Here is a 27931-nt window from a genome sequence, read left to right on the forward strand (position 1 = left end):
TAAAAAAAACATATATGGGGTTCTTAGAGAAACATATAAGACTGAACACGTCTGGGAAGAGGCTTCTTCTAAGGCTTCTTTCATTTGGAATCAATTGTCCTCAACTCCAAAACTTTTGATTTAGAAGTAAAACCAACCACTTTGTCTGAATTAAAGAATCTCTAAAAAATTAAATGACTACAGTACTATAAAAATGTTGTAATAGTTTAAAAAAGAATGTCATATAAAGGTGGCATTGTGCTTTCTTGCAGTGGTGTGAAGAGAAATGTCCAATGGCCTCTAATGATGAATTAATTCTTTCAATTTACGGTTTTTAAGTTAATAGTGAAAATGTTAAGCAAATGGCCAATATGAACTTGTTTCCGGAAAAATGTAATGTAATCTCCAGACAGCTAAGTAGAATGGAAATGATATCTTATCCGCAGGCTCCATTTTGTAGAGCACGAGGAGCTAAGAAGACTGTACATAGCTCTGTAACATGCTGCCTACAAATTAGATTGTATTATCAATTGGATCCCTTTAAATGAAGTTAGATTTTACAACAATAGCAGTTGCAGTAATAAATTCATACATTTGGAAGAGTACATGTTTTTACATTTTGGAAACCAGAAGAAAGTATTTCTTTTTTATAAAAAGATTAAAAAAAGCTTAGTCCTAAGTCACAGTTTATCATTACAATAGTCTATGTTCAAGGAAACATTAACAAGTAGGATAGCTAAGTGTTTTACATAGAGGTGTTATGTATGTATAGAGAAGACAGGAGAAAAGGCCACATAAGCACACTTGAAAAAGGAGGTGTTATCTGTAGTGGGAGGAGGTAATGAACATGCGGGTTAAGAGGGTTTTACATTTACAGATGAAAAGACAGAATGATTTGTGAGAGGATAGTATCACTACAACCTATAGCTTATGCAGGATATATCTGTGGAATGACAAACCTATGAATCACCATACCCTTCGCAAGTACTGTGCCAAGCTACAAAACAGTACAGGATACAATAGATGACCAACATAGCCTCAAAGAAGCTTTACTTATACCCCAAAATTGAATCTACTTTCTTGACTAGTCTAAGCTATGCCTCCTTTCTTATTCATTCCACTACTTCTACTCCTCTTCTCTCATGGAGCACATCAGGATGGACCAAGAGGTTCCTGGCGTCGCAGATTTCGATGGGAGACAAATGGAAGAGTTTTTAGTCTCCAGAGTTCAGGTTCTGATCATAGAGTTGGTACCTTCTACATCTCTGAAATACACAATCATGTTAACCCAAGGAGATATCCTGGACCACGACAAGGAGATCTAAGTAGTATTAGTAGACAAGGAGTCTTTGACCAACGTCGCTTGGTAGCTCAGGTTCCCACTCAAAGACATGATGCTGCAGTGAAAACTTCCACTAGTGAGGAAGTGCACAAAGTTTCCACTACACAAAGAAGTGAGGTAACTCAGAGTGAGATTACCCAGAGGAATGATGTGACAAGAGTGTATCCAACACAAGTCGAAGGAGAACTGCAGCCCTCTACTTACCAGTTTGGGATCACAGAGACAACCAGTATACAGAGAAATGAAGCCACACACAGATTGCCCACACCAAGAATTAATACAAGGGAGAACATCGTGACTCCAAGAAATGCTGTAACAAAAGGAAGTATAGTGCAAACAACTGAGGACACTCCATGGACTAATACACAAAGAAATGAGTTAACTTCAGCACAACCTATTACAATTAGTCAAAGGCTTACTCCTACGGTGAATGAAGCACAGACAAGTTCTCTGCCTCAGAGAGCTGTAACTCATAGGAATGATGCAACTCACAGTGAGCCTATTCAAGGACTATCTTCTAGTCAGAGAAGTAGAACTCCTTCAAATTCAAATGATATTGCACCTGATGTAGTGACACCAACCCGGTCAGTAGGGTCCCAACCAGCCACACAGAGAATGGCAGGGGATGAACCAAGAAGCCCTTACAGGAGCAGGAATTTAGTACAGTCCAATTTGGTCCCAACAGGAAGGCGACCTGGAACAAGACACTATCAGTATGGTAAGGAAAGCCATTCCACTTTTTTTTTTTAGAAAGGCAAATATTACCTATATTAACAATATTAATATATTGTTTTCCAACACCCAATGCTAATTGCAAAGCGAACACTGTCCTTCAGTTTTTAACTGTGATATTGCACCAGCTGTACTGCACATGACACATCAGACAAATAGGGCATGTTGTGAAGTCTGAAAGATATAATGTTTGTTAGAGAAATAGGTGTTGCCAATATAATTATACCATCCTAGTACTGTATGTATTAATATATATCATATACTGTTTAGAACAGTATTTGCTGGAATTCCTGTGTGTTATACTCAACTCATCTAATAAATCCACAGGACTTCCTGATTTGGTTCCTGATGCTCTTTTCATCCAAACTGCCACATATATTCAGAGGGTTCCTTTGTATAGTCTTCAATGTGCAGCTGAAGAAAACTGTTTAGCCAGGTGAGGGAAAACAGATTAACATTTCTTGTTATTTTATTCAGAAACATATCTGGTTCCTGTAATTTATATTACTATATCCTATGAAAACAAGTTGTTGATTTCCAAAAAAGGGGTGCAAAACATTGGTGTCTATCCAATTAAGCAAACCGTGACAAAATAAAAAGATATGGAATCCTGTAGTGTTCCTTTAATAATATAACAGTAAGGCTGCTTGACATACGTATGCTATTCTAGAAGATGACCCCATGCATTTCAATGGGCAATACAGCTATCCTTTTTGCTGTATGTATTGCCCACGGTGCCATGCTGTAGCGGGGAAAAAGACAGAGCTTGCCTTTCCCTGTAGGTACTGTCACGGGTGGTCCCGCGACCCATATCGCGGGTTGCGGGCTCACCCGTGCTCCTGTATCCCCGCTGGCGCGTCGCCCGCGCTAAGTAAGCAATATTGTTCTCAAGGATCACACTGGTATTATTATTGTAGGGGGCGCCATTAATAATAGAGTGAGCATTCTCTCTTCCTGGACAGACTGTCATTAATCTGCACCTTGCTGTATTGTGTTTTATTTAGTTTTGTGTACCTGAGAATCGAGTAGATTGGAACCTGCCATACAAATGCACAGCCAGCGAGTTTGACAAAGGCTTATGGTGTTGAGCTGAAACATCTCACGATTTGTTTGTACACTGCCACAATAATAAAAACTTTCCTTGAGTCAACACCAATATGAGGGGAATTTCTGGCGTAGTAGCACTAATATAAATGCAATTTCTTGCACACTATGTTCCTGACGAGTGGCTGCGTAATTTTGAAAAACCTGTGTAGTTTGCAGGTTTTTAAGCAAAAGTACGCCAGTTTGGACCTGGCGTTGTTTTACCTGGGCCCCAGCACCGCAGGTCAAATACATCAAGAGGCCTAAGTCTTTTGAGGTGTCCAGCGGGAGCAGGAGGCGTGGCCAGTATCATACACCGGCACAGGAGCTGCTACATCTCCCCCATGTGTGAGTTATGTTAATTATGTGTAATAGATGTGTGTATTTGCATTTATATGGATATGCAGTATATGGGGTTATTTGTACTATGTGAGGGAGATATTTCATATGCCAACGTATTATAAAATCCCCCTCCTGGCTGCCCACGCCTTCTTGGTGCCATTGCCAGTGACTGTTCAACCTTGAACGCTCGCAGACTATAGTGAGTGCATACAGGACAGGAACATTTTGCAGTGGCCCACACCCCCTGTATGTGTGTATATATTACATGTGTGTGGAGTAGATATATGTTGTATCCAGCCTTTTCAAATTTAGGGCAGTTAGGAATTCTGCACCGGGGCCCATGGGACTCTTGCCCCCGTTAATCACCCTTCAGATTTGAAATTTTAAAGGTAAAATTCAGCACTGGACAGAATGATTAGATTTGAAATGTGCCATTGTCATTAGAAGGACACATAGGACTACAACTAGGACCCACTGGGGCACATTTACTAAGGGTCTGCGGACCGTATTTTCACCGGGTTTCCCGACTTTTCCGTTCTGTGCCGCATTTCACTGAGGTTTTTTGGTGCACGCAATTGGATTTTGGCGCCAACTTTCATGCGACACAAATTGGGGGCGTTACCTGAGACAACCCAACTGATTCAGGCTAAGCGCAGTATTTAACATTCAAAATTGTGACGCAAGCAATGCACCGGGAAGTAGATGGTGAACTCCGGCGGACTTGAGTGGAGAAGCAACACATGCAGGAAATTGAACGCACGATCTTAGTGAATTGCGGCAGCTCCGTATCCTCTTCGGACAACGCACCTCAGGGATCGCGACGGGACGGTAAGTAAATGTGCCCCACTGTGTACAGCCTCTTGTACCTAATATTTGATTTAATAATGCATACTTTAAGACTGCTTTACTGAGGCACATTTTCTTAATCATATCCCAATGTACATAATTTTTTCCAATTTTTTTTAGATCAGCCTACTCTCCAGGTACATTAGAATTAAGTACCAGGGTTTTACTTCGTTTCCCTCAAAGAGTTAAAAACCGTGGTACAGCAGACTTCTTACCAGTTAAACCAAGGCATACATGGGAATGGCACAGCTGCCACCAGTGAGTACTTAGTTTGTAATATCATAAACTAAAGTGCTATTTCATTATTTTAACTTGCATACTTGTCTTATTAAAGGCATTATCACAGTATGGATTCCTTCAGTCATTATGATCTCCTGGATTCAGTGACCAATCGAAAAGTGGCAGAAGGTCACAAGGCAAGCTTCTGCTTGGAGGATACCTCATGTGATATAGGAGTAAGACGGCGCTATGCATGTACAGCACACACCCAGGTGATACATTATTGACAAATTAACAGTTAAAAAGGTTTTGTATTATTTTATAGGAAATCCAGTATGATAAACCAGGGAAGTTACTTATTGACCCAGGCATTATGTCTGTGCTACTCTTTTTATATTTGTTATCGACGGCCTCATTCCTTTTAAAATCAACTTTGAAAATTAATTAGTATGTAGGGCTTTTGTGATGTTATTAGATCCACTCCATGCTACTGATTCACAGGCTATTACACCGTGGGAAGGGAAGTGCTCTGAACAATGTGAATCTGCAGCCAGAAGCAGCTCTGGGAACACTTAGCATAAGTTTTACAGTTTAATTTAAATTGAATGAGACCATGCATTACAAATATATTAGATTACCACAGTAACATGCTTGGATCTATAAGTAAGTGCCTCTGGTTTATCATGCTTTATTTTGATGGTAGATTTCCTTTAACTGTGAGAATGTTTTTTTTTCACATTTGCCATACAATGTTCAAGCATCAGACATTTTGCCAGGTTTGTACTGCAGTAATATTGTGAAAAAGTGACTATTTATATTTATATTCCAGGGTCTGAGCCCAGGATGTTATGACACTTACCATGCAAATATTGATTGTCAGTGGATTGATATTACTGACGTACACCCAGGAAAATATATCCTCAAGGTGAGTAAAAACGTCAATAAGTTTGAATGCATGTTAAAGAGGACATGTCACATTGTCTACTTAAGTGCTCCCTTAACTCAACATCTGGCTTACGTGCATGTCACTTAGCTTAGCTTTATAGTACTGTATTATTTTATTAAAAAGTCACAATTTCACTAACAATCAAACACCACATGCATCAATTAGTAAAAACTGCTAAGATACATCTGAGCAGCAGGAAAGCTGGTGGCAGACCGGATGGAATAGGTTTCGGTGGTATGAGCATTTACATGGTAACTATCTAAAGAATATGGCCAACTTTAGGCTTTAAAGGGAACCTACCACCACGATTTTACCTATAAAGGTAGATCGGGTGGTAGGTTGATGAATGGGACATGAGGATAGCCCTTTTTTTGGCTAATCCTCACATCCCGGCTATCTTTAAGAAAACTTTAGTCGGCAGATATGTACATTTTTTTTAAGCGGCTACTGGGGCGTGGAGTAGCCAGACCTGTGGCTACATGTCGCGGCTACTCCACGCCCCAGTAGCCTCTTTTCTCCCCCTACCATTGCATCTTCGGCACGCAGCTCCTCGTAGCTGCGCGCCCTCGTTCAAATACCCGGCATCTGCGCATGCGCAGAAGGCAGGCTTGCGGGTGCACGGCCAAAGCTCCGAGACTGCTGAATTAATACTTTTGGGATAAGAAAATGTCAATTGATAACTCAATATGTATAGATTTGTGATTCAGAATGGCAAGCGCTATTAAGGATAATACTATGACAGCAATCAAAGCCAATCTAATCTTCATCCAAGTGTTGTGTGTATCTTTGGAATCTGCAAAGATCCAAGTCCTTTGTCAGTGTCCACGTACACTGGACTGGGGTCAGAGCAGATCCCAGGAACATAGGCACTGCATTCTGCACTCTAAGTGACTCGAAGTGAAGTAAGCCAGATGAGAGCGTGTGCCATAGATATCTACTGCAGCAGTCTAAGTATCTTGCCATGCGTGAGCGACTACTGGCCACACATGCACATTAACACATTCAGTTGCGCATTTATCTGAAGTTCACTGTGTTGCACAAGGGAGGTACATTAAAACTGAATGGGCAATTTGGGCTGACCATGCAGGCACATAGAAACTATAGCAATCTGCTGTGCTCTAAGTGCATGGGAGTAACCGATGATAATATAATTACAGCAAACACATGATCCGGACTTTCCTCACAATGATAGGCTTAGAGGAACAAGCACACGTGTACACGTCACTAAGTGTGATTATAAAAGGAACTGGCATGCGGCATCTTTTAAAGCCCTAGCATCCCTGAGGACGCCACGCTCGGTGGTGAAACATGCTGGGTGGACTATTTTAGATTTTAATCCAGCATTATGTTACCAGTAAAAATCCTATGTTGAGCTAACAGTGAGACTAGCTAATCAAAACTCCAATGGTTCAGTTAGACAGGGAATTAGTATAAATGTGATCCATTTACTGTAAAGAACTAACGTGCTGGGTTGCCCCTCCATGTGAAAGAGAGAGGTGGTTAATAAATTGAATGGCATAATTGGATGAGGAGACCCATTTTGGCTTATGGATGCATACAGATTTTCTTTTTGTGCAGACAGAGAAAACCAAATTATGTTTTTTTGGGCACCCATAGATTTCTTTTGGCCCTTCTATAAGAACATACATTGAAAACAATGGCTCTGTAAGATATCCGTGGAAATCACTGCACCACGGATGTGAAAAACAATGCCAATGTGAAAGAGCCCTTAGTGAGGTACTGACTAATTGATAATTCGATATGAAAGAACGTGTGAAGCACACACAACCACTGTGATCCACAAGCTGATAATTTTAACCCTTTTTCTTTGGATACAATATTTTTTTAATATAAGGAAATAAAAGATGTTTTAATGACTAATGTGTTAATGTTCCCTTTTTGGTGCATGCTAAAATATGCCTATACACTGAAGAAAGTGATGAAAGAAAAGTCAAGCAGCACCAAGTGTGGTATAAAGCACTGACTTTGTTACAATACAAACAATATCAGAATGTAAATGTTTCAGGTATCTGTGAATCCAAAGTTCCAAGTCCTAGAATCAGATTTCTCCAATAACGCAGTGCGATGTGATCTGACCTACACAGGAAGCTATGTCATAACTCGTAACTGCCGTCTTTCAAGGTAATCTTTGTACTATTCAATAGTAATTTTTTTTTTATGTTTCTATTAGTACTGTCATTTCTATACTGGTGAAAGGATGTTCTTCAATGAATTTGTGATTACATTTGCCAAATTAAAAGAACTGCCGGGTTTGACAAAAAACGCACAGATGAAACACTAAGATTCATGGCTTTCGCAACTTGATAACTTAAAAAGGGATTGACCACTCATGCTTTGGGTTTTTTTTTTTTACATCCGTGATTTTTCACTGAACCCATTTTGGCTTATAGACACGTACAGATTTGTTTTCTGTTCCCAGCTTCAAGATTTTTCATTGATGCCTTACTGAACCATTCTTTCCAAAGGACTTTTTCACACTTCAGTTTTTTCCAGTTTTTTTTTTGTGTTCATTGACAATAATGGATCAGTAGAAAAAAAACTGAAGTGTGAAAAAGCCAATTGAAAAGAATGGTTCAGTAAGGCATCATTAAAAAATATTGCGGTTGTTAACCCTTTGATCACCTCCGGCAAAGCTTCTGGCGGCGCATGGGCACCCCCATCTTAGCTCGGATTGTCGCTCCCCCTGACGTCATCAGGGAGTGGCGATCCATTGCCATGACAGCCTTGGATGTAATGTTTTAGACCATTACTATGTGCGATTCGCACATTGTAACAGATGTGCAAAATCCCCATGTACGGTAGGATCAGACAACTGAGGGTTAAAATACAGTAGGGGGTTTAAAAAAATAAATAAATTTTAAAACGTAAACATTAAATTAAAAAAAAAACAAAACAAAAAAAACACAACACTAAAAATTCAAATCACCCCCTTCCCCTTGAACACCACCAATTCCTATAAATGAACAGTAAAAATCATAAACATGTTACGTTATGATCAATCTATCAAAATATAATAATGGTTATTCCTGGAGGTAATGGAAAATAGTGCTCAAAGTTGAAAATTTCAACCTTTTAATTATAAAAGTGATCAAATTGAAAAAGTCATCAAGAGTCGTAAAAAAAGAAATTTACACCGCCCACAGCTCCGTACACCAAAGTATAAAAAAAAAAAATTTATTTATGGCGCATAGTGAAAGCCGTAAAATCCAACCCACAACAAAATGGTGCAAATGCAGTTTTTCATCATTTTCACTGCATTCAGAATTTTTTTTCCTGCTTCCCAGTACACGGCACAGAAAATTACATACCATCACTATGAATTGAAATTTGTTACTCGGAAAACAAGCCATCGTACAGCTCTTTACTTGGGGAGTGAAAAATTAAGACGCAAAAACGAAAAAGAGCCTGGTTGTTAAGGGGTTAAAAACAGATCTCATTTCCCCTTTAAGTTAAACAGTGAATATCTCCGGTTCTGTGTCACCTAGAAAAGACAATCCTATTGTATTAAAGGGAAAATTCGCCTATTTAATAGAACACCAGAATTGTATTTCTATGTCACATGGTTCAGGGGATATGACCAAATTTAACCACTTAATCAGCTGAAGCAGAATGCAGCAGGAGCTGCAGAAGACACTGTGGAAAAGTACATGCACCCTCTGCCTCTTAACATGGAAAATGGTAATGGATTGAGACTTTACATATTTATAATATATTTTGGTAAAGATTTACACAATTTTACCAAGTCTCGCATGTCACAAGAAGCAAAGTAAACATTTTTATAATATGTAAAGTAGTACCAAAGAGATCATCATTTAAAGAAGAGAATAACTGAAATTAACTTGGACATTCAGGCACCAATAACCTTAGTCACAAATGGGTTAATGGGTCACATGTGAAGCATTCAGAATAACTGCAAACTTATTGAATTAATCACTCTTGTATATTATTGTTACATATCCGTATATTCTTTTTCTTCTACAGCATCTGAGGGCAACAATCATTAAACTGTAGTCAGGCAGAAATGAAAGTGAAGCACTGACTGTTACAAAGAATCACAAAAGACTTCTGGAAATGGAGGGGGGGTATAAATTTGCACCATTTGTTTCTCCTACGTTAGCTATTGACAAATGTAGTTTTTCTACAGAAACAAAAGACATGCACTAGGTATGGTCTGCTATGCGAATAAGTACATTTCTGGTATCCTAGTAGATGTAATGAAATATGTATTTAGTATTCCAGAATAATTAGAAATGATACTGTGCAGGTTTAGCTTGAAGTACATCATGTGTGCAAGTGTGGGGAACAGAATATTAGGTAATTTACCAATAAACATCAGTTCTGCACCACTTTCCCGAAATGTTAAGTAAAGCCCCATAGTTAAGATACATCTTTCACCTCATCACCTGCCATTCAAAGGATGAAGATGGTGGGCCATGTGATTCTTAACTTTTGCCTGGTCCTTTCGATAGCATTCATGAATACAAGCTTAAAAGGGATCCTGTCAGGGCAATTTGGAACAAGAAAACCACCCACAGTTTGTGAACTGTAGTTTAGTTTGGAAAACTGGCCCCTACTTTGTCGCATTAAAAAAAAATTACTACTCATGCCTTCATCCACATTAGAGCAAACGAAGCCGGCTTAGTACACCCTGGCTTCACTGTACAAATGGCATAGGCAAGTTTTTTTTTTTTATTCTTAATTGAAAATAGAGGTCACCCCCAAAACATACAGGTTGATTTGGGAACCAAAGCCACAGGTCCGTACAGACCTGTAGTTGGTTGAAGGTCCTAGAAAGTAGATTGGTCATGGACAGTTAGGATCCCATGACCCTCCATCTCCAGCTGTTGATAGACAGGAATGGCAACTGATGAGGTAAGGCACCTCCTGAACCAGGGGGAATTACTTTACATTTCAAGAAAGAAGTCAACTTTTAAAAGTTGTACATAAGTAAATTACCCAACACCCTGCCCGCCACATTTACACACACATTGTAAGAACCATGTGGTAAAGGGGAGCCCTCTAGCTGATGAGAATTCCTGGGGTGGGGTGAGGAGGAGGTGAGACACAGTGGCTTTGTTTCTCGGCCCTGATAAAGCATTTATCACTCCTTCAGAAAGGTGGGGGCTATGTGAAGAGAAATCAACATTGCTTCTCACCTCAGGAATTGTCTTCAGTCGTGTTAGCAGTGTCCACAAGGAGGTATATAGCTCAACTGTATACTGCAGCTCCCTGCCTCTATGAATGATACAGGACATCAATAAAAATTGGTGGCTCTAGGTTCATCAGTAGAGGCATCAGTGGAACATAAAGACATCTAAAAAGGCACGGTGTGTGGGGTTGCTGATGATCTATCTCACCACAGAATAGAGTATAAGTGTTTCTGCACAAAGCATACCTGTGAAACTTCACCTTCACATGCTGCTCATCCGTCATCACAGCTGCTGGTGTACACACACAAGTAGTTGTTAAAAACATACATGTTAGGTAGGAAACAAAATGCTCACTTATGTGTGAAATCTTTGGTTTGTTCCTGAATATCAGCTTCCACTGCCGAGACCAGGCAGGAAAGATTCTTTTCAACACTTAGAAATATAAATACAATAAAGAAATTGGCAGACCACAGACAGAGCTAATCTTGTATTTGCATATTCAAATGCTATACACGAGGTATAATAAATGGTAGGGGCAAAACAAGTGGTGGGTAGCATTCACTTCTATCAGATGATCATAATATATATGAAAAAGACTATGTATAAAATGAAGGTTTAAATAAAATCAAATTTTATATATAAAAGTGTATTTCTTTGTATTTTTATGGGCTGAAAGTGAAACCAAAGAATGTAATGCAAAGACTTTTGGCTTAAACATATTTCTGGAGCTTTGATGACTGACTTTTCTCACCACTTCTAGGGAAAGAATTCCTAGCTCCTTATATAGATCCCAGCTCTTATAATGTTACTGGAATGTGGGATTGTAATGTACTGATTCATTCACTACTTTTACACTGGTAGCTTTGTACATTTATAGTCTTTAAGACAGAGATCAAATATTTGAAGAGAATTTTTAGCATGCACTCATTAAGGTTTTTCTATGCCTAGCATAGACCTCGGACATCTTCACTTCCTGGCCTCTCCATAGTCTTCAGTAGCTCTTCAACAAAGCTCACCTCCGCAGTAACCTGTGCAGCTAATGCTTCAAATCTATTCTCCAATCTGCTAAATTTCCTTTTCAGACCATTTGAACTTAGCATGGTAGTCCGCAGATCTTCTTGAACTTGACGACGCTGGCCTTCTCCGCGCTGAAGCTCTTGTTGAAGCCCCATCAGCTGGCTTGCCACACCTTCTTGTTCTTCCCGATACCAGCTTTCTTTTTCTTCATAAATTGAGCGGAGAGCACAAAGGTCTTCACGTGAAGTCATTTGAGTCTTCTGGAGCTCACGGAGTGAATCCTCTGCTGCTCCTAATTCTTCTAACACATGACTGAATCTTTCAAAATTCACATATGTATTATTAGGAGGCATGCTAGAGTGGGATTTGATTGTATACTCCTTAAGTCGAGTGGTCTTTAACCTCCTGCGTTCAGGCCGCTTTCCACTGTCCTCATGGCGAACATTACGCCGCTTGATTGCCTGTTTAGAGACACAATACAATTTTGAAGATAAGTAGTTGTCTAGAGAGAACACAAGCAATTTACATCAAAGGCCCTGTAGTAAATCAAATGGGCTAAAACTATGAAGTTATTCTCATCAAAATGCTTGAGCCATAAAGGTCAACTGGGTTTATTTGATCTGTTTACAAAGGATCTGGTAAAAGCCTTTTGATAACAAAAGCCATAATGCAGATGTGAAGAAATCCTTATAAAAAAAAAACAGCTCTGTTTATCAATAGGATAAAAAAAAAAAAAAAAAAAATAATGAATAACTTCTTACCTTAATCCATGAATGTTCCAAACTCTCATCAATTGTCATCCGTTTCCTAAGGAATTAAATTTACATTGGAATTACAGGATATTAATGGTATCCACTGCATACGGAATAAATGTTAAATCAATATGGGAACAAATTCCAATACCACTTTGAAAAAACACTGAAACAAGTGCTGCTGTAGACTGCTTTAGCAGTCATAAACACCCCTGCTTTGAGATTGGAACTATCAATGCATAGATAGCCCAAAAAACCTTGGTTATAGCTTAATTTTTATTATGGAAAAGTAATAACTCACTTTGGATCTTTGACCAGCAGTCTTCGTATGAAATCCTTTGCAAGTTCACTTGTATTGCTGAAATATTCCTCATCAAAATCATAATTAACACCTGAAATATTGGTCAAAGTCTCCTGTTTTGTCTCCCCCAAAAAAGGAGATGCTCCACTTAACCTGTGAAGATAAGAAAAAGCTATGGTAATTAAATGAGAAAAAAAAAAAAAAGATCATTTGAATATCCATAAAAAAGCTAGCATAGACACCTTTGTAATGTCAGGACTGGAGCTGCTTATTATGGAGTAGGGGTAGGCTGGTAGTGGGATGCTTTTGTCCTGGGTGGGCTTGTATAGCCCACAGGTCCAGTTAGAGCCAGATTTAGACTGCAGGCTGCTCTGCGTTCATACAGGAAAGGTAACAGAGTACCTCCTGATATATTGCTGGCCAAGAGCGTGTGCCTGGCAGTCAGGTACACGTGTAGAGAGGGACGTGCTATTGTATTAATGTAATAAAATCTTTATAGTGGCACTTATCAATTTTTTATCTCCCTAGTCCTATGTGCTGCCACAAGAAAAAAAATACCTTCAAACCAAAGAAGGAAAATTATGAACAAGAAATTGTATACAAAATGTGGGCAATATATAGGATCGGTCTCTTTTTGGACCACATATAGAAAAAAATAATTTAATTTTGTTACTTGTAAAACATACTACAATGCATAACCAAAAGAATAAATACTCAATGTGGTATGTTACAGAAAGATATTATTATAAATAGTCTATCAATGATGGATCCAGTGTTTCGTCCTTGGGAATCTTTTTGCTTATTCACAAGAGTTGAGTATCATAGTAATTCTCTTTAGGTTAAAAAATAGTAGACAAATTCATATGTATGAAAAATATAAAAAATAAAAATTATAAAAAAAATTCATACAATGTGCAAACAATGCATAAAATGTGTGCACGTTGTTTATAAAACAGAATATGTGCACAATCCTTGCGGACAATTGGTTGGATGAATGTACAGGCGGCTTATGGTGCCAGGCTATTGGGCCCTATACCTGCAGCATCGACAGTTTAAAATTAATTGAATTAATGTTACCTAAATATGTTATCACAAGTGGAGCCTTTGGATTGCATTTCCAAACCATAAATCCTTATCCCAGAGAATTTGTAAACTTTTTATCATGTGGTATTGGGGGCATTTTAACCCCTTGTCCCTGATGGGCTTTTTCCGTTTTACTTTTTATCGCTCCCCACTTTCAAAAAATCAATAACTCTTATTTTTCCGTGTACAGAGCTGTATGAGGGCTTATTTTCTGCGTAACATATTTTACTTCCTAGTGACAGCATTTTATATTCCATCCCATATACTGGGAAGTGGAAATACAATTCAAAATGCGGTAAAATTGACAAACTGCATTTTGCTATTTTCTTGTGGGCTCTGATTTTACGTCTTTCACTGTGTGCTCTAAATGGCCTCTCAAATATTCTTTGGTTTGATAGGATCACAAGGATATCAAACGTATATAGATTTTATTAGGTGTTAAGTTTTTAATCTTTGGTAAAATATATTATGTGCCGAAAAAAAATTATTACCTTTACCATTATTCTGACTCCAATAACTTTTTCATACATGGAGCTAGATAAGGTTTTCATGTGTTGCGAAATGGCAAAAAAAGTGTTGATTCGTACATTTGCTGGCTATATACTGGGGGACAGGGACTGATGGCTATATACTGGGGGCAAGAGCTACCAGGTTATATACTAGGCTTATACATGAGTCAATAGGTTTTCCCAGTTTTTTGTGTTAAAATTAGGGTCCTCGGCTTATACTCAAGTATATGGTTATGGTGTTACCATAACAACAATTTATTAACCTAACATCTCAAACTATTCAAATCAGTACAATAGAAACCCCCGAGAAGTGACACCATTTTGGAACTACACCCTTCAAAGAATTTATCTGGGGTCGAGGTGAGCATTTTAAACCTCAACATGCTGGTCAAAATGTAAAACAAAGCGAATAGTGCAGAGTAAAAATTGCATTGTAATTTGTCAAATATGCCATACAAATGCAATACAATACAAATGTATTTTGCCCAACTCATACAACTGGGAACGAACACATCAAAAATCCTTCTGTGGCAACATCCCATATGCAATAAACTACCAGCTAAGCACACAGCAGTACTCAGGAGGAAAGGAGCAAAATATATATTTTGGAGCTCCGATTTCACTTGATTGGTGGTACCAGTATAACAGAAATCCCCAAGAAGTGACCCTATTTTGGAAAGGGCACATCTCAAAAAATGGATCTAGGGTTGTATGAGCATTTTAACCCCCTAGATGCTGGCTTAAATAGAATGCAAAGCGAAGGGTGCAGAGTAAAAATTGCATTGTTTTCTCAAATATGCCATTGTAGTGACAAATGAAAATCAGCCCAACCTATGCCACTGGGGACAAATACCCCAAAAATCTTTGTGGCTTATTCCGGGTATGGCAATATCCCATATGTGTCAATAATCTGCATGATGGAGACACGGCAGGGCTCAAAAGGGAATAACTGCCATTTGGAGGACCAACATTTTACATATTTCTTTTTCCTTTTTGGCATCATGATGCATATGTAGATGCCAATAGGGACCAGTACAGTAGAAACCCCTGTAGCCTGTACTGGTACAGGGGTGCTCTGGACCCATGTATTGTTGTGAATACAAGGACCTCTCTCTTGTCCTTGTACTTAACACACAATACAGAGTCACTGCATAGTGCCCTGCTCTCTTGCCTCCTAATTTTTTTGCCCAAGCAAAAAATTGCTGGTGTAGAAATTATCCAGGTAGAGGTGATAGCCCTGGTCCAGCAGTGGGTGCACCAAATCCCACATTATCTTCGGAGTAAAACCCAGAAAGGGGGGGCGGGGGACATTCTGGGGGAACCAAAGTGGAGTCCTTTCCTTCATACACCCTGAACTTGGAGGTATACCCTGATATACTTTTGAACAGCTTATACATCTTCATGCCATACCTTGCCCTCTTATTGGGCAGGTACTGGCGGAATTGAAGTCCCCCTTTAAATTTTACCAGGGACTCGTCTATGGCCACGTTTCACGGGGGTATATGCCTGGGCAAACTTAGCACTAAAATTGTCTAATATGGGCCTGACCATAAATAAACAATCATAACTGGGGTTATCTCTGGGTGGGCACTGTGTGTGGTCGGTGTAATGCAAAAAGATATGGATGGCTTCAAAGCACACCATACTCATCACCATGTAGAACATCAGGGTGTAGTACAGAATGTGCTCCAGTAGTCCCCGATTGCGGGCTTCTTTACAATCCCCATAAGAAGTATTATACCCCAATACTTCTCCATTTCTGCTGCAGTGACAGGGGTGATAGAGATTTGTCTTGACTACAATTAAGTCCCAGGCACTTTTCCCGCCTTCAACTCTCTGGCACCTTCTTGGTGGTCCTTCCAGGTCACTGGAAGATGAGGAAGAGGAGAGATAGAAGGGACATCATCCCCACTAGCTTACTCTGTGTCAGAGGCCAGCATGTTGTATGCCCCCAACACAGTGTACGTTTTGTACATTGTACACAGAAAAATAAGAACATGCACCAGAAAAATTAGATAATGTGCACCCAACTACCTGGATAAACAGCCTAGCCGGAACACAGAGGAAAAATTGGATAACGCGCACTCAATACACGGTCAATCCGCACAGCTGGCAAGTGCACCAAACTACGGGTAACACCTAGGGATTATCGCCATGACAGGTGACATGGCGACATGCGATTCACCAGGTGATCCTGCATCAAACTAGTATGGTGCAGAGCACCAAGTGGTTAAGTTGTTTGATCACAGCGTATGAATAAAACACTTGATTTGGACTATAACCTGCACGTGTCCCTGCTTCCTGCACTACCTAGCATCCGCTAGAGTGATTCCCCACAATAAGTAGATACTAGTGAGCGCAGTAATAAAAACTGTTGAAAACAGAAGTTTACATACATTATATAGAAAGACACATCTGCATGTTTTTCTCAAAATCGGAAATGAATAAGAATAAACTTATACCGTTTTAGGTCAAGGATAATTTAAGGGTACAATATGAAGATACCTGAAGATGCCTTGTTCCTCTGTATAAACAAGGGAATGGGAAGGAAGGAGGAAGGAGACGGGTTCTGTGTCCCAGTGATGAACATGTTTTATTCTGAAATGTGCATATCAACCCAAGTGCAAAAGACCTTTTGAAGATGCTGGCTGAAGCTGGTAAGAGTGCTTCATTACCCACAGTAAAACGAATACTGTATCGACATGGACTGACAGGCCGCTCTGCCAGAAAGAAGCCATTACTCCAAAAGAAACATAAAAAGCCATATTGATGTTTTCAAATGTACACAGGAACAAAGACCTTCAATTTTGGAGACATGTCCTGTGGTCTGAAGAAACTAAAATGGAATAGTCTTGCCATAAATACCATTGTTATATTTGGAGGGGGAAAAAAAAAAAAGGGTAGAAGCTTCCAAGCCCGAGAACACCATCCTAACTGTAACTGTGAAACACAGGGTGGAAGCATCATGTTGTGGGGTTGTTTTGCTGCAGGAAGGACTGGTGCACTTCACAAAATAGATGTCATAACGAGGAAAGAACATTAGAACATTAAGTGACAATACTGAAGCAACATCTCAATACATCACCCAGGAAGTTAAAGTTTGGGAGCAAAGGTGTCTTCCAGATGCACAATGACCTGAAGCGGGTACTTAGTGGCAGTTACTTGGGCTCCATAGAAACCTAATTGACACCCTTCTTTTAGCTAAAAATGGTATAACCTTATATTATCTGGCATTAAAGGGAGTGATTTGAAGAGACACTGAGTCAAGTATGCCAATTCGTATATCAGGAAAATGGCTGTAATTAAGGTACAGTTCCTCACTTGCAGATAATTTTAGATGATATGGGTAGAACTTGTAAGCCTTTACCAGCAGGCATTGTTGGTTTGGGGGGTAAAATTCTGGTGACAGGTCCTCTTTAAGGATAATAAAGTAAATGATTTGGAGTGGGCATCACAAAACCCTGATCTAAATTCTATTGAAAGTTTATGAGCAAACCTGAAAAGACAGGTATAAGCAAAGCGGCGTACAACTTGGCTCAGTTTTACCAGTTTTGTCAGGAGGAATGGACCCAATTTACCAATTATTGTGAGAAGCTTTTAGAAGGATATCCAAAACATTTGACCCAAGTCATACAGTGTAAGGGAATGGTACCAAATACTAATGAAATATAGGTCAATGCCTTAAACAAAAATCATTATTCTAGGGTTAGGAAGTAATTTCTACGTACAGAGACTTTCAGCTGTATGGACATCATTGCCTATGAAGAAAACACTAGTAAGATAGGCTCTGTATGACCCTAAAAACATGCAGTATAACCAAGGAAGATCTACACTTGATGTAGTATTAAGCTGTATGGTAATTTCCATTTATTATACATCTCGGAACTATTCTGTCTTGGCTCTGATTTATTTAGATTTCCAGGTTGATGTGTGTGATGTGTTATTTAAAATGTTACAAACTATTACATTAAAAATCAAAATAAGGACACCCAACTGTTAAAGTATACTCACAATATGTAAGTGATCACTCCAATGCTCCTGTGTGGAAAAGATATGGAGGTTAAAGTTTGATAATCATTTAAGAAAACATTTCTCTTAAATTTGATTGTAGATTTCTTATAATAATCAAACATACAAAATATTATGGTTGAGAGAGATCTCAGAGAGACGGACCTCAAAACATACAATGCTGGAGGAGATTTGTGTTACAAACTAAAGTTAGTCTAGACAGTCTTAGGCTACATTCACACGACCATATGGGGGACGTATGCAAGGCTGCAAGCTTGCCAAGTGCAGCATCATACCGCTCCGTACAAGGGGAAAAGATAGGACATGTCCCAATTTTCCTAGTGTTTCGGCCCGTACACATTGCATTTCTATGGAGAGGGAAAGGGTCAACCCTCCTCCTATACAAGGCAGACGTATACACACCGGCGGGCATATGTTTGTGTAAACGTAGCCTTATGCTGTATGATAAATCTGGTCTAGTTAAGACCGTGTTGTCATAATGGTGTCTAGTTTAATCAAGAAAATTGCGCCATCATTTTTGGTGCACAGCTTTTCCATAAAATCACAATCTTTTCCAAAGGCCAAACCAATTTGCCTGAATTCTGTCACAAACAGTTTGATAAACCTGCCCCACTGTCGCAGTTCAAAGTTTTTTATGAGTTGTACTTAAATAGAGGGATTGGTGTGGAGTTCACTGATCAAACACAAAAATCCCCCAAAAAACCCTATCCTAAGAATTGGTCAGGAGTATGGAAAAAAGGCTCTCTGGTGATTTAACTGCATCCTCCTATTTGCCATCACTAATAGAATCCAATGAACACTTATTAGCATGGGAAGTGCTTATCGAAGAGTACAGCCCGGATATCAGTAAGTATGTGTGGAAAGTACTTACTGGTCCCCAGTCCTCTCCTTCCCAAACACATCTGTTCTGGTTCCTGATGAAGAATGACAATGTGTCCCCTGAGGCCAAAAATTGCACACCTCTTAAAGCATGTTAAAAAAAATGTTCCAAATAAAGTTGTGTGCAATTCTGCATTTCTGTTCTAATTCTTATAAAAGAGAAAGAGCAATGGAAACACAATGCTGATGGTGAACAGAGACTTGCTATAAACTTGTCAGCTAGGCCATCTAGGCTATATTTATTCATAGGAGGAAAACCAGTGGAGAATACTGTATATAGAAATTTTATTTATATAATTCAGGCCCCCATTTAAGAAAAAAAAAAATTGGGGTGTGAAAATATAGAGGAGTCAAAAGATATGGTTATTTAATTTCAGTGTGGTTAATAACAATTTGCAGTAAAGAAAATGGCTTACCACATATCAGCCTCCAATCCTAGAGGTTCGTAGTTGACAATCTCAGGAGCTGTAAATCAAGAATATCAGAAATCATATATTACTTACACAACTAGAATAAGAGTTATTCTAATTTAGATTTTTAATTTAACATAGATGAGCATCCACAACATAGAAGAGAAGTGCCAGATCACCGTAATCACAACTGGGGCCTGTCACGCTCCATATGAACAGAGTGATGCTGTGCATGCTCACCAGTAATGTAATAACCCCAAACAAACTGTACCAATTAAAGTTTCATCAACAAAAAAACATTAAAATTATTATAAAGAAAAACAGTGGAATCGGCACTCACCAATCTTCTCCTTTTCAATGCTGTTTTATTGATGCATACTTACAAAAACATTTCATAAATGTAATTGATCGAGGTGAGGGGGCGAGGGAGGACGTGGGTAGACTCACAAGACAATCAAACACATGACAGCTGTTTCGCGCTCCCTGCGCTTCAAACAGGTCAGATGAAGCGCAGGGAGCGCGAAACAGCTGTCATGTGTTTGATTGTCTTGTGAGTCTACCCACGTACTCCCTCCCCCCCTCACCTCGATCAATTACATTTATGAAATGTTTTTGTAAGTATGCATCAATAAAACAGCATTGAAAAGGAGAAGATTGGTGAGTGCCGATTCCACTGTTTTTCTTTATGCACCATTGGGACCTATTCACATTAAGGGAATCAGAGCACCACTGCTCCCTTGATGTCAGATTTGTTATTTGGATTTGGTTATTTGATGTCAACACGATGATTATGAAGTAGTGCCACCCGACTCTAAAGCCTTTTGTGTCTCGTATTAAAATTATTATGGTTCTACAAAGAAAAGAAAAAACAAGAAAACAGTATTCTATTAACTATTGTAGTTCAAAGTGTGTTGAACACTTATAGTAAACTTAGGCAGGGTAATAGGGCCTTTCAGACCATGTTAAAATTTGCTGTTTGCCTTAGGAGCCCTATTAGCAAGCTTCCTGTAGCTTTCGGTAGATTGATTAGGCCACGCAAGCTAGGATTGCATCGATACCAGAGTTTCGAGTGGAGAAGTACCACGACACTCGCTGTGATACTTTCAAGTAAAGAAAAACATATTATCTGAATTCAGTGTTTAGGTTGCGGTCACAAGGTGTTTACAACTTTACGTCACAACACCCTAGTTTCAAACTTCCGCCTGTTAGTTTGGAGTGTGCATGCACTTCCGGTCCTACAGGTGCAAAGCCCATGCGTCAGTAACATGCACGGTGTTGGTGTGATTCAGAACTGCAGACATGCTCGCCGGCGCCAAATTAACAGGCGGATTCCAGACGCAGGGAAGTTAGAAACTAAAGTTCAGTAACATAAAGCTGACCTAGAGAGGCGTAGGTCCAAGCCTGAGCAGCAGTTAAGAGGCGGCAGAGCTTGACTGGATTGGAAAGCTCTCCCGCCTTCTTGACTGGATAAATGAAAGACAAGAAAAATAAAAGTTGTTTTTATCACACAGCAGCAAGGCAGATTAACAGGATTAGAAGCATTAAGATGACTATAAAATGTTCTCTAAGGTACTGTAGGCATTTTTTAAAATCTGATTGAGGCAACAGGTCCCCTTAAATATAAAATGTTTAATTTATTTTTATTAATTCTATTTAACTGTATCAATTACAGTTTAAAAAAAAAAAAAATATATATATATATATAAATGTAGTTATATATAGAGAGATCTCTATAGAAGCTCTAGTGAGATAAAACCCTCCCATTCACAACCAATCTAGATAAAGGTACTGTATCTCTAAGAGTGGTGGAGTGGAGTTCAAATCCCGGTCTGGGAAATTATGAAATAATTTAGAAACCTTATATCTGAGGAAGCCTTAGGAATCAACATATATGGAAAGATGATTATATTTCCCCAATTACTTCTATACAAATCATTCCCCGACCCGACATATCTATTCAAAGGATTTTCTTCCTGAAGTCTACTGTGAGGAATTATCTGCAGACAGCATAAGACATTCAGTACCCAAAAATAACAGAAACCCAGTATTGAACCGTTCCGAGTTTGAAAGTATAGAACAAGTACCAGAGTTTTGATGCATCGTAATGCAGACATGGCTGTGCTCCCCTCTATCATAACAACTTCCACATCAATGGATGGAGGAGTGTGCAGATATCTTTGGTACAATGCTGCGGCTGTAAAACCTCTCTCAATTACCCTCAATGGGGGAAATTTATCATGACCTTCTTGGAGGTCCCCCCCAACCCAAGTCAATGGAGAGGGCGCAGAGTAGACCAGGCCGGGACACCCTGGCCCATCAACTGTAGCATTTGAGTGTTTGCCAGGTTCCTGCTACAGTTTATAGCACAATTCTAAGATTCCCCAGCTCTTTTTAACTCTCCCCCACCCCCAGTGACTTTAAATCACAGAAGTAGATATGCCCCTCCTACTAAATCTCTCGTCAGCATACATTTCAAATTTGTATGATATCCATATTGTATCATATCCATATTGTATCATTTGCCACTTTTACTCCAACTTATTTGGCATTTTTTTCTGTACGATAAGTACATTTGCACAAAATCCATTGTATTCTTCAGATTATCCACATACCTTACCTTTTTCAACATTTATAGTGTGCATATTGTGCCATTCCACCACCGTCACCAGCTTTTACCACAACAAAAACTAGAAGTACCCCAAGGTAGGTTATGAGATATGTGAACTACGGAACTGGAGATACAGGCAGGTAAAGAGGTAGTTGGGGATGTAAGCAGCAGATAGAAATCGGTTTCCACCGTTCCAGTTTTAGATACTATTAAGTCCAAGATATGGACAACTGTGATGCTCCCCCTTTCATTCAGCTCATTTGCATGCTACTTCACAGATTTTTTTTTTAATAGATAAATGGCTGGGTTTAAAACAAAAAAGGCAGTGTGGAAAAAAAAAAGATATCTGAGGGTACTGTTAGTTTAGTGGGGTAAAGCCAGGGTAAGCTTCTCTTTAAATCATAATGGCAGCACTCAGAGTCAAATACTTAGGTAGTTTCATCAAACCAGATTACATGTCATCCCACACGACATGCCAATATGCAACCACACTAGGCTGCACAGGGTCAGTGCCTCATTGCAGGGACTGACCATGTTCAATGTGTCATCGTAGAAGTGATACACTTAGCACACCGCCCACTGGGGCGATGTCCTGAACCTTGTCACTAGTTTCTGTAATGACACTGTGAACCTGGTCGGTGACATATGGCCATAATGCTACCCCATGTTAACCTAGGGGTTCAGCCATTTTGATGAAGAGGGAAAGTGGATATTTTGAAGTCTGCACTATATAAAGTGTCCATTACCCATTAGATTACATTGACTACTGTAACTTATAAGTCTGTGTAAAAGGTGGATACAATATGGAATATGGGATGTGTGTTGCTGAAAACCTAGCCAGTAATATCTTTACCTTTAAATATTATTTATACATAACGGTTAAAACTGTAAAACTAATTCCCCCAAAAATAGGTGTGCTCACAGAGTGTTCATTAAAAACAATTCACCCCACCAGAGCCCAGAGTATAACCAGTAGGAGGGCAAAGGCATTGTTGCGATTTTATTACATTCTACCAGATTTTATTTATATTTTATTATTGTATGCAATAGTTATCAAGCTGTGGCCCACAAACCTATACTAGCCTGGCTTGGCATACTTACCAACAAATTCGGGTGTTCCAAATATATTCTTGAACTCATTTCCAGCCTGTATTTTATGGGCGATTCCAAAATCTATTAGTTTTATTCGGGGGTTTGGGCTGCTTTGATCCAGCAACATGATATTTTCTGGCTGAAGAATAAAGAAAATGAATTGGATTCATAGTCGAAACAAAACAATAAAACATTTTCAAGCTTCAAACAAGTATGGTACAAATAAGGTACAATCAGGTTCTTTGTTACGGTACGTTGTGGAAGCAGAGAACGGCAGAGGCAGATCTGGAACACGACAGAACTGAAAGGGGTTTTAGGCCTTAGCTATTTCTCAGGAAAATAATTTAGCATTCAATACTATATTTTCTAGCAAATGTGATGAAATGAGAGCTCTTAGAGCCTCTGATGTAGATATCAAAGTATCCATGGCAGCTGTTACTGCCTTTATGGAGTTCACAATCATGAAAAAAATGTTTAAATGTGTAAATGTTTATAAATTAGAATGTTGCTAGATCCAGACTGAAAATTATAGACCATGACACACTATTCTAAAAATGTTTCTGTTTTCAGACAAAGTACTTTAAACTTTAGAGAACCTGGAAATAAGTTCTGAACCTATAAAACAGTTTTCAATAAAGGTGGCAATAGATAGATTAACCCATATAACTGGCAATCTGACACATACAAAATCCCTTCTGCGCTATACTTTCAGCTTCCATCTCAAGGCAATGTCTACATTAGACCACCAAAAATCTGGTAAGCAATGGAGCTGTAGGGGCCCTCTACTGATGACCAGACTGAAGTATTTAATTAGTTTAATACTATTATATGGACACATGCAGTTATGACAAGAATCATTAACACTTTCAATTGCAAACTTTTTCTACATCTATACACCAAAGTTAAAGGACATTTACCACCAGGATGAAAGAGTATGCACATGAACGTGAGGGCTCCATTAAAGAGGAGCTGTCACCCCCAAAAAGACCCCAAATCAAACATGCCCCCCATAATACTCTCCCCAACCCCTTTCTATACATGCCAAATTTATTTTCATTTATATTGGGAGAGTTGTTTGTAACAGATCTGACCTCTTACCACATAAGAGGTCGGATCCTTGTATCCCCTGCACTGGCAGTAGGCTTTATTAATGAGGGGGCCAGCTGACACTCCCCCACGATGCCCCGGTCAGCAGGGACCTGTAAGAGAAGACAGCAGCATCGCATATATTGCGCAATCCCTGCCGGCTCTCCGTGATGCGGCTGCGCCATGCTTATTGACTACACTGACCGGCCACGCCAAAATTACAGAGGCTGCCTCCGTGCTAATTGACAGCACCACCCGAATCATGGCTTCTCTTACGGGTTCCTGCTGACAGGGGTGTGGTGGGGGAGTGCCGGCCGGCCCCCTCATTAATAAAGCCAACTGCCAGCGCAGGGGATACAAGGATCAGACCTCTTATTTGATAAGAGGTCAGATCTGTTGCAAACAACTTTCCCCGATATAAATTTAAATAAATTTGTCATATATAGAAAAGCTGGGGAGAGGATTATGGGGGCATGTTTGGTGGGGGTCTTTTTGGGGGTGACAGGTCCTCTTTAACATATATGGAGTCTGGAGCCCTAAGGCTCATTTGCATACAGTTCTTCATCCTGGTAGTAGATGCCTGTTAAATAAGAGCTACGTTAGCCATTTTATAATTTGATACCAAGGATAAAACATTCTGTATTACTTCTGTCAAAAATACAAAGGAATCCAATTACATTCCATTGAGGTTTCTACCTATGATATAAACTATGATTGGAAAAAAACTAATGTCTCATAATACCTTTAGATCAAAATGTGCAATGCTTTTGTGGTGTAGGTAGTGAACCCCATCTAGAATCTGTTTTAGGAACATGGTGGCTTCTTCCTCACTCAAGCTCTCCTTTTGTGCCAAGAAGTCAAATAATTCTCCTCCTGACACTAGTTCTAGTATGAGCACCACATCAGTGCGATTCTCAAACACATCATGAAGGGTGATTATATTTGGGTGCTGAATCTCTCTCAAGATGTCCACTTCTCTCTCGATCTCTTCTCGACTCACACCTCGGCGACTGGATGACAATCGGCGCTTCTTTATAAATTTGGCAGCATATTCGACTCCTGTTCTACGTTCCCGGCACTTCCTCACAATTGCAAACTGACCACTGAAAAGAGGAGAGTAAGAATGTGAAAAAAAACAATATTTCTTGTCAGCGAATTATCCTCTCTTCATTTATCAGCTCCAAAATCATCCCACAAGTGAAAAGAATATTGTGTAGGGCACCTATATTGGCGTATTTGATTTGTTCTTTGTATGCTGCCCAGCGGAACCCAACAATGATCTCTTAAAGAAAGAAGAAAAGGGCTAAATAACCTGGGGCACTGAGAAGTTATTTAATAATAATAATTCTTTTATTTTTATAGCACACACACATTACACAGCGCTACACAGAGCTTGCCAAATTGTTTCCTGTCCCCAATGGGGCTCACAATCTAATCAACCTAACAGTATGTTTTGGAGTGTGGGAGAAAACCGGAGGAAACCAATGCAAATACCGAGAGAACATACAAACTCTTTGCAGATGTTGACCCTGGGACTTGAACTAAGCCACTGTGCTGCCCTAAAAAACTGATTAGCCCAAGAATGATACACCACTGGGAAACATTAAAAATTAGTCTGGAAAGCTTATAGAAGCTTCTACACAAATACTGCTTGTAGAGTGATTTGGGAGTCGGTCAAACAGAAATCGTAGTATGGAGGATCTTCTGAGGTCCTGAACTGCAAGCAGTGTTATCTATTGTGCTGTAACTACAGTACAAGACAGTAGCTGCAAAGGAAAGCAGTGACCCACTGATGACCATGTTGCTGTGAGTTCTGGTCCCTACACAATATTCGGGCAATGAAATATGGACATAGATGACCATGATCTGTTTCTGGGACGGTGGTCCCTTTAGCAATGCTGATGATAGAAGAGTCTAAAAGACAGACAGGAATATATACAATATGCGGCATGGGCATTCACCAAAGGGCCGTGGAATCTGCAGCCTCGCACATAAGTCCATATAAATATAATGGGACGTGTGCGCCCCTGAAACAATGCCAAGCACAAGTCCATCCACATTATATATTTATGTGCAAGGGGCCTTGGGAACAGTTATCAATGTTATGCAGCCAGCATGAGTGTCAGACCAGAGGTTGTACCACCAAACAGAATAGGTCATTATGGGGAAGGAGATGGATGGACCCCATTGATCACAAGGACAGGTGTCTCAGGAGGCTGCACATATGGGGGCCGCACTATGGACAATGCCCTCAGCAATGTATTACAAATTACCACTCATCACAGTAAAGGGATCTTAGCATATACAGTCAGAGGCTGCAGACATGCGTGCTGTGTCCCGAGCTCTCACCTTCCAAGCTCCTCTCCCATCTCATAGAAGTCCTCCACATTCTGCTGGCGGAAGCCGCTCATGGTGCCCAGGCTCGGTGTGTTGTGCTCGGCTGCTAGCGGCAGGAGTGCCAGGCTCCTCTCTCGCTCCCACCCAGTATTTCCGGACTCGTAATGCTCGGGATGCCAGGGCAATGACGTCTTGGTCTGGCCTGGGGCTCCGCCTCCCGCAGCGCTTGGGCTCAAGTGATTGGAGGACATTAATGAACGTCATCATGTCATCAATGGCCGGCGACTGCATAGTTGAGAAGAACTGAGAGAGCTGTGTGTTATTCTAATGCAGAGGATGACGCCATCGGCTAATGCTAAAATGTAACTTCCGTGTATGGGCACAGTAGTAACCGATACATTCCTCCCTGTCAAGCGTCTTATCCACCCCAAATGATCCCTGAAACGTACGTTATTGCATTCGTGGTTACCTTTGAGGTGGCAGCCACATGTGTCCATACACCTGCACCAGTTTTGGAATTGTGCTGGAAACTAATTTGCAGCTACTAAGCTTCTTTAACCGCTTTCTGTCCAGGATGACGGACTGTAGGCTTTACCACCAGGATGAAGGACTGTATGCTAATGAGCCTGAGGGGCTCCAGGCTTCATAGGTGTTTATGGAGGCTGGAGGCCTTCAGGCTTATTTGCATACAGTCTTTTATTTTGGTGGTAGATGTCCTTTAATGAATAGGGAATTTTTAGCAAAGGGCCATAACTTCCTTTCTATGTAATACCTTAAAAGTGTTTGTGCTGGGTTAGGGTTTTTTTTCGTGACACGTAAGGTTAAAAATAATAAATAATTTTTAGATTAAAAAAAGGAGAAAAAAAGATGTGTGATGGTCATTATGATATATAATATGTATAGTAGGCAAATGGGTTGACTGGCAATGTTTATTATAGTGTAGCGGGGGATTTTTTTTTATTGTATTGAAAAATATTAATGTTTATTTTAAAATAGTTATATGTCCTCCATGGAGTCATAAAGACCCATGGGGGGCATTTCCACAGTTTTTCATTGTTACATTTTTTTCCCCACTTTTTAGTTTTCACCTGTAACTGTGGCATCTATAAGAGCCATCTGATCAGGGGTTACTGGGACCCGGCAGCTCTGATCAACCCTTGCAGATAGG

At 39.7% G+C, this 27931-nt stretch overlaps 2 protein-coding genes across 2 annotated transcripts; one reads left to right on the top strand and one right to left on the bottom strand.

The window, feature by feature from the left end:
* Positions 1–888: 888 nt before the first annotated feature.
* LOC140065539 (uncharacterized) lies at positions 889–11145 on the top strand. The gene is made up of 7 exons (XM_072113140.1): positions 889–2039; positions 2381–2489; positions 4445–4582; positions 4659–4815; positions 5373–5468; positions 7516–7631; positions 9492–11145. Exons 1-7 carry the CDS (start codon positions 1076–1078, stop codon positions 9496–9498), a joined length of 1587 nt encoding a protein of 528 aa, XP_071969241.1. The 5' UTR covers positions 889–1075; the 3' UTR covers positions 9499–11145.
* On the bottom strand, positions 11133–27029 carry DAPK3 (death associated protein kinase 3). Its single transcript, XM_072113147.1, has 8 exons — positions 26776–27029; positions 25169–25529; positions 23350–23479; positions 19647–19695; positions 18334–18360; positions 12731–12883; positions 12439–12484; positions 11133–12138 (listed from the first exon to the last, which is right to left on the bottom strand). The coding sequence occupies exons 1-8, from the start codon at positions 27012–27014 to the stop codon at positions 11605–11607; spliced, it is 1539 nt and encodes a 512-aa protein (XP_071969248.1). The 5' UTR covers positions 27015–27029; the 3' UTR covers positions 11133–11604.
* Between the last annotated feature and the right edge of the window lie 902 nt (positions 27030–27931).

The sequence above is a fragment of the Engystomops pustulosus genome, chromosome 1 (assembly GCF_040894005.1).
Source record: "Engystomops pustulosus chromosome 1, aEngPut4.maternal, whole genome shotgun sequence".
NCBI lineage: Eukaryota > Metazoa > Chordata > Amphibia > Anura > Leptodactylidae > Engystomops > Engystomops pustulosus.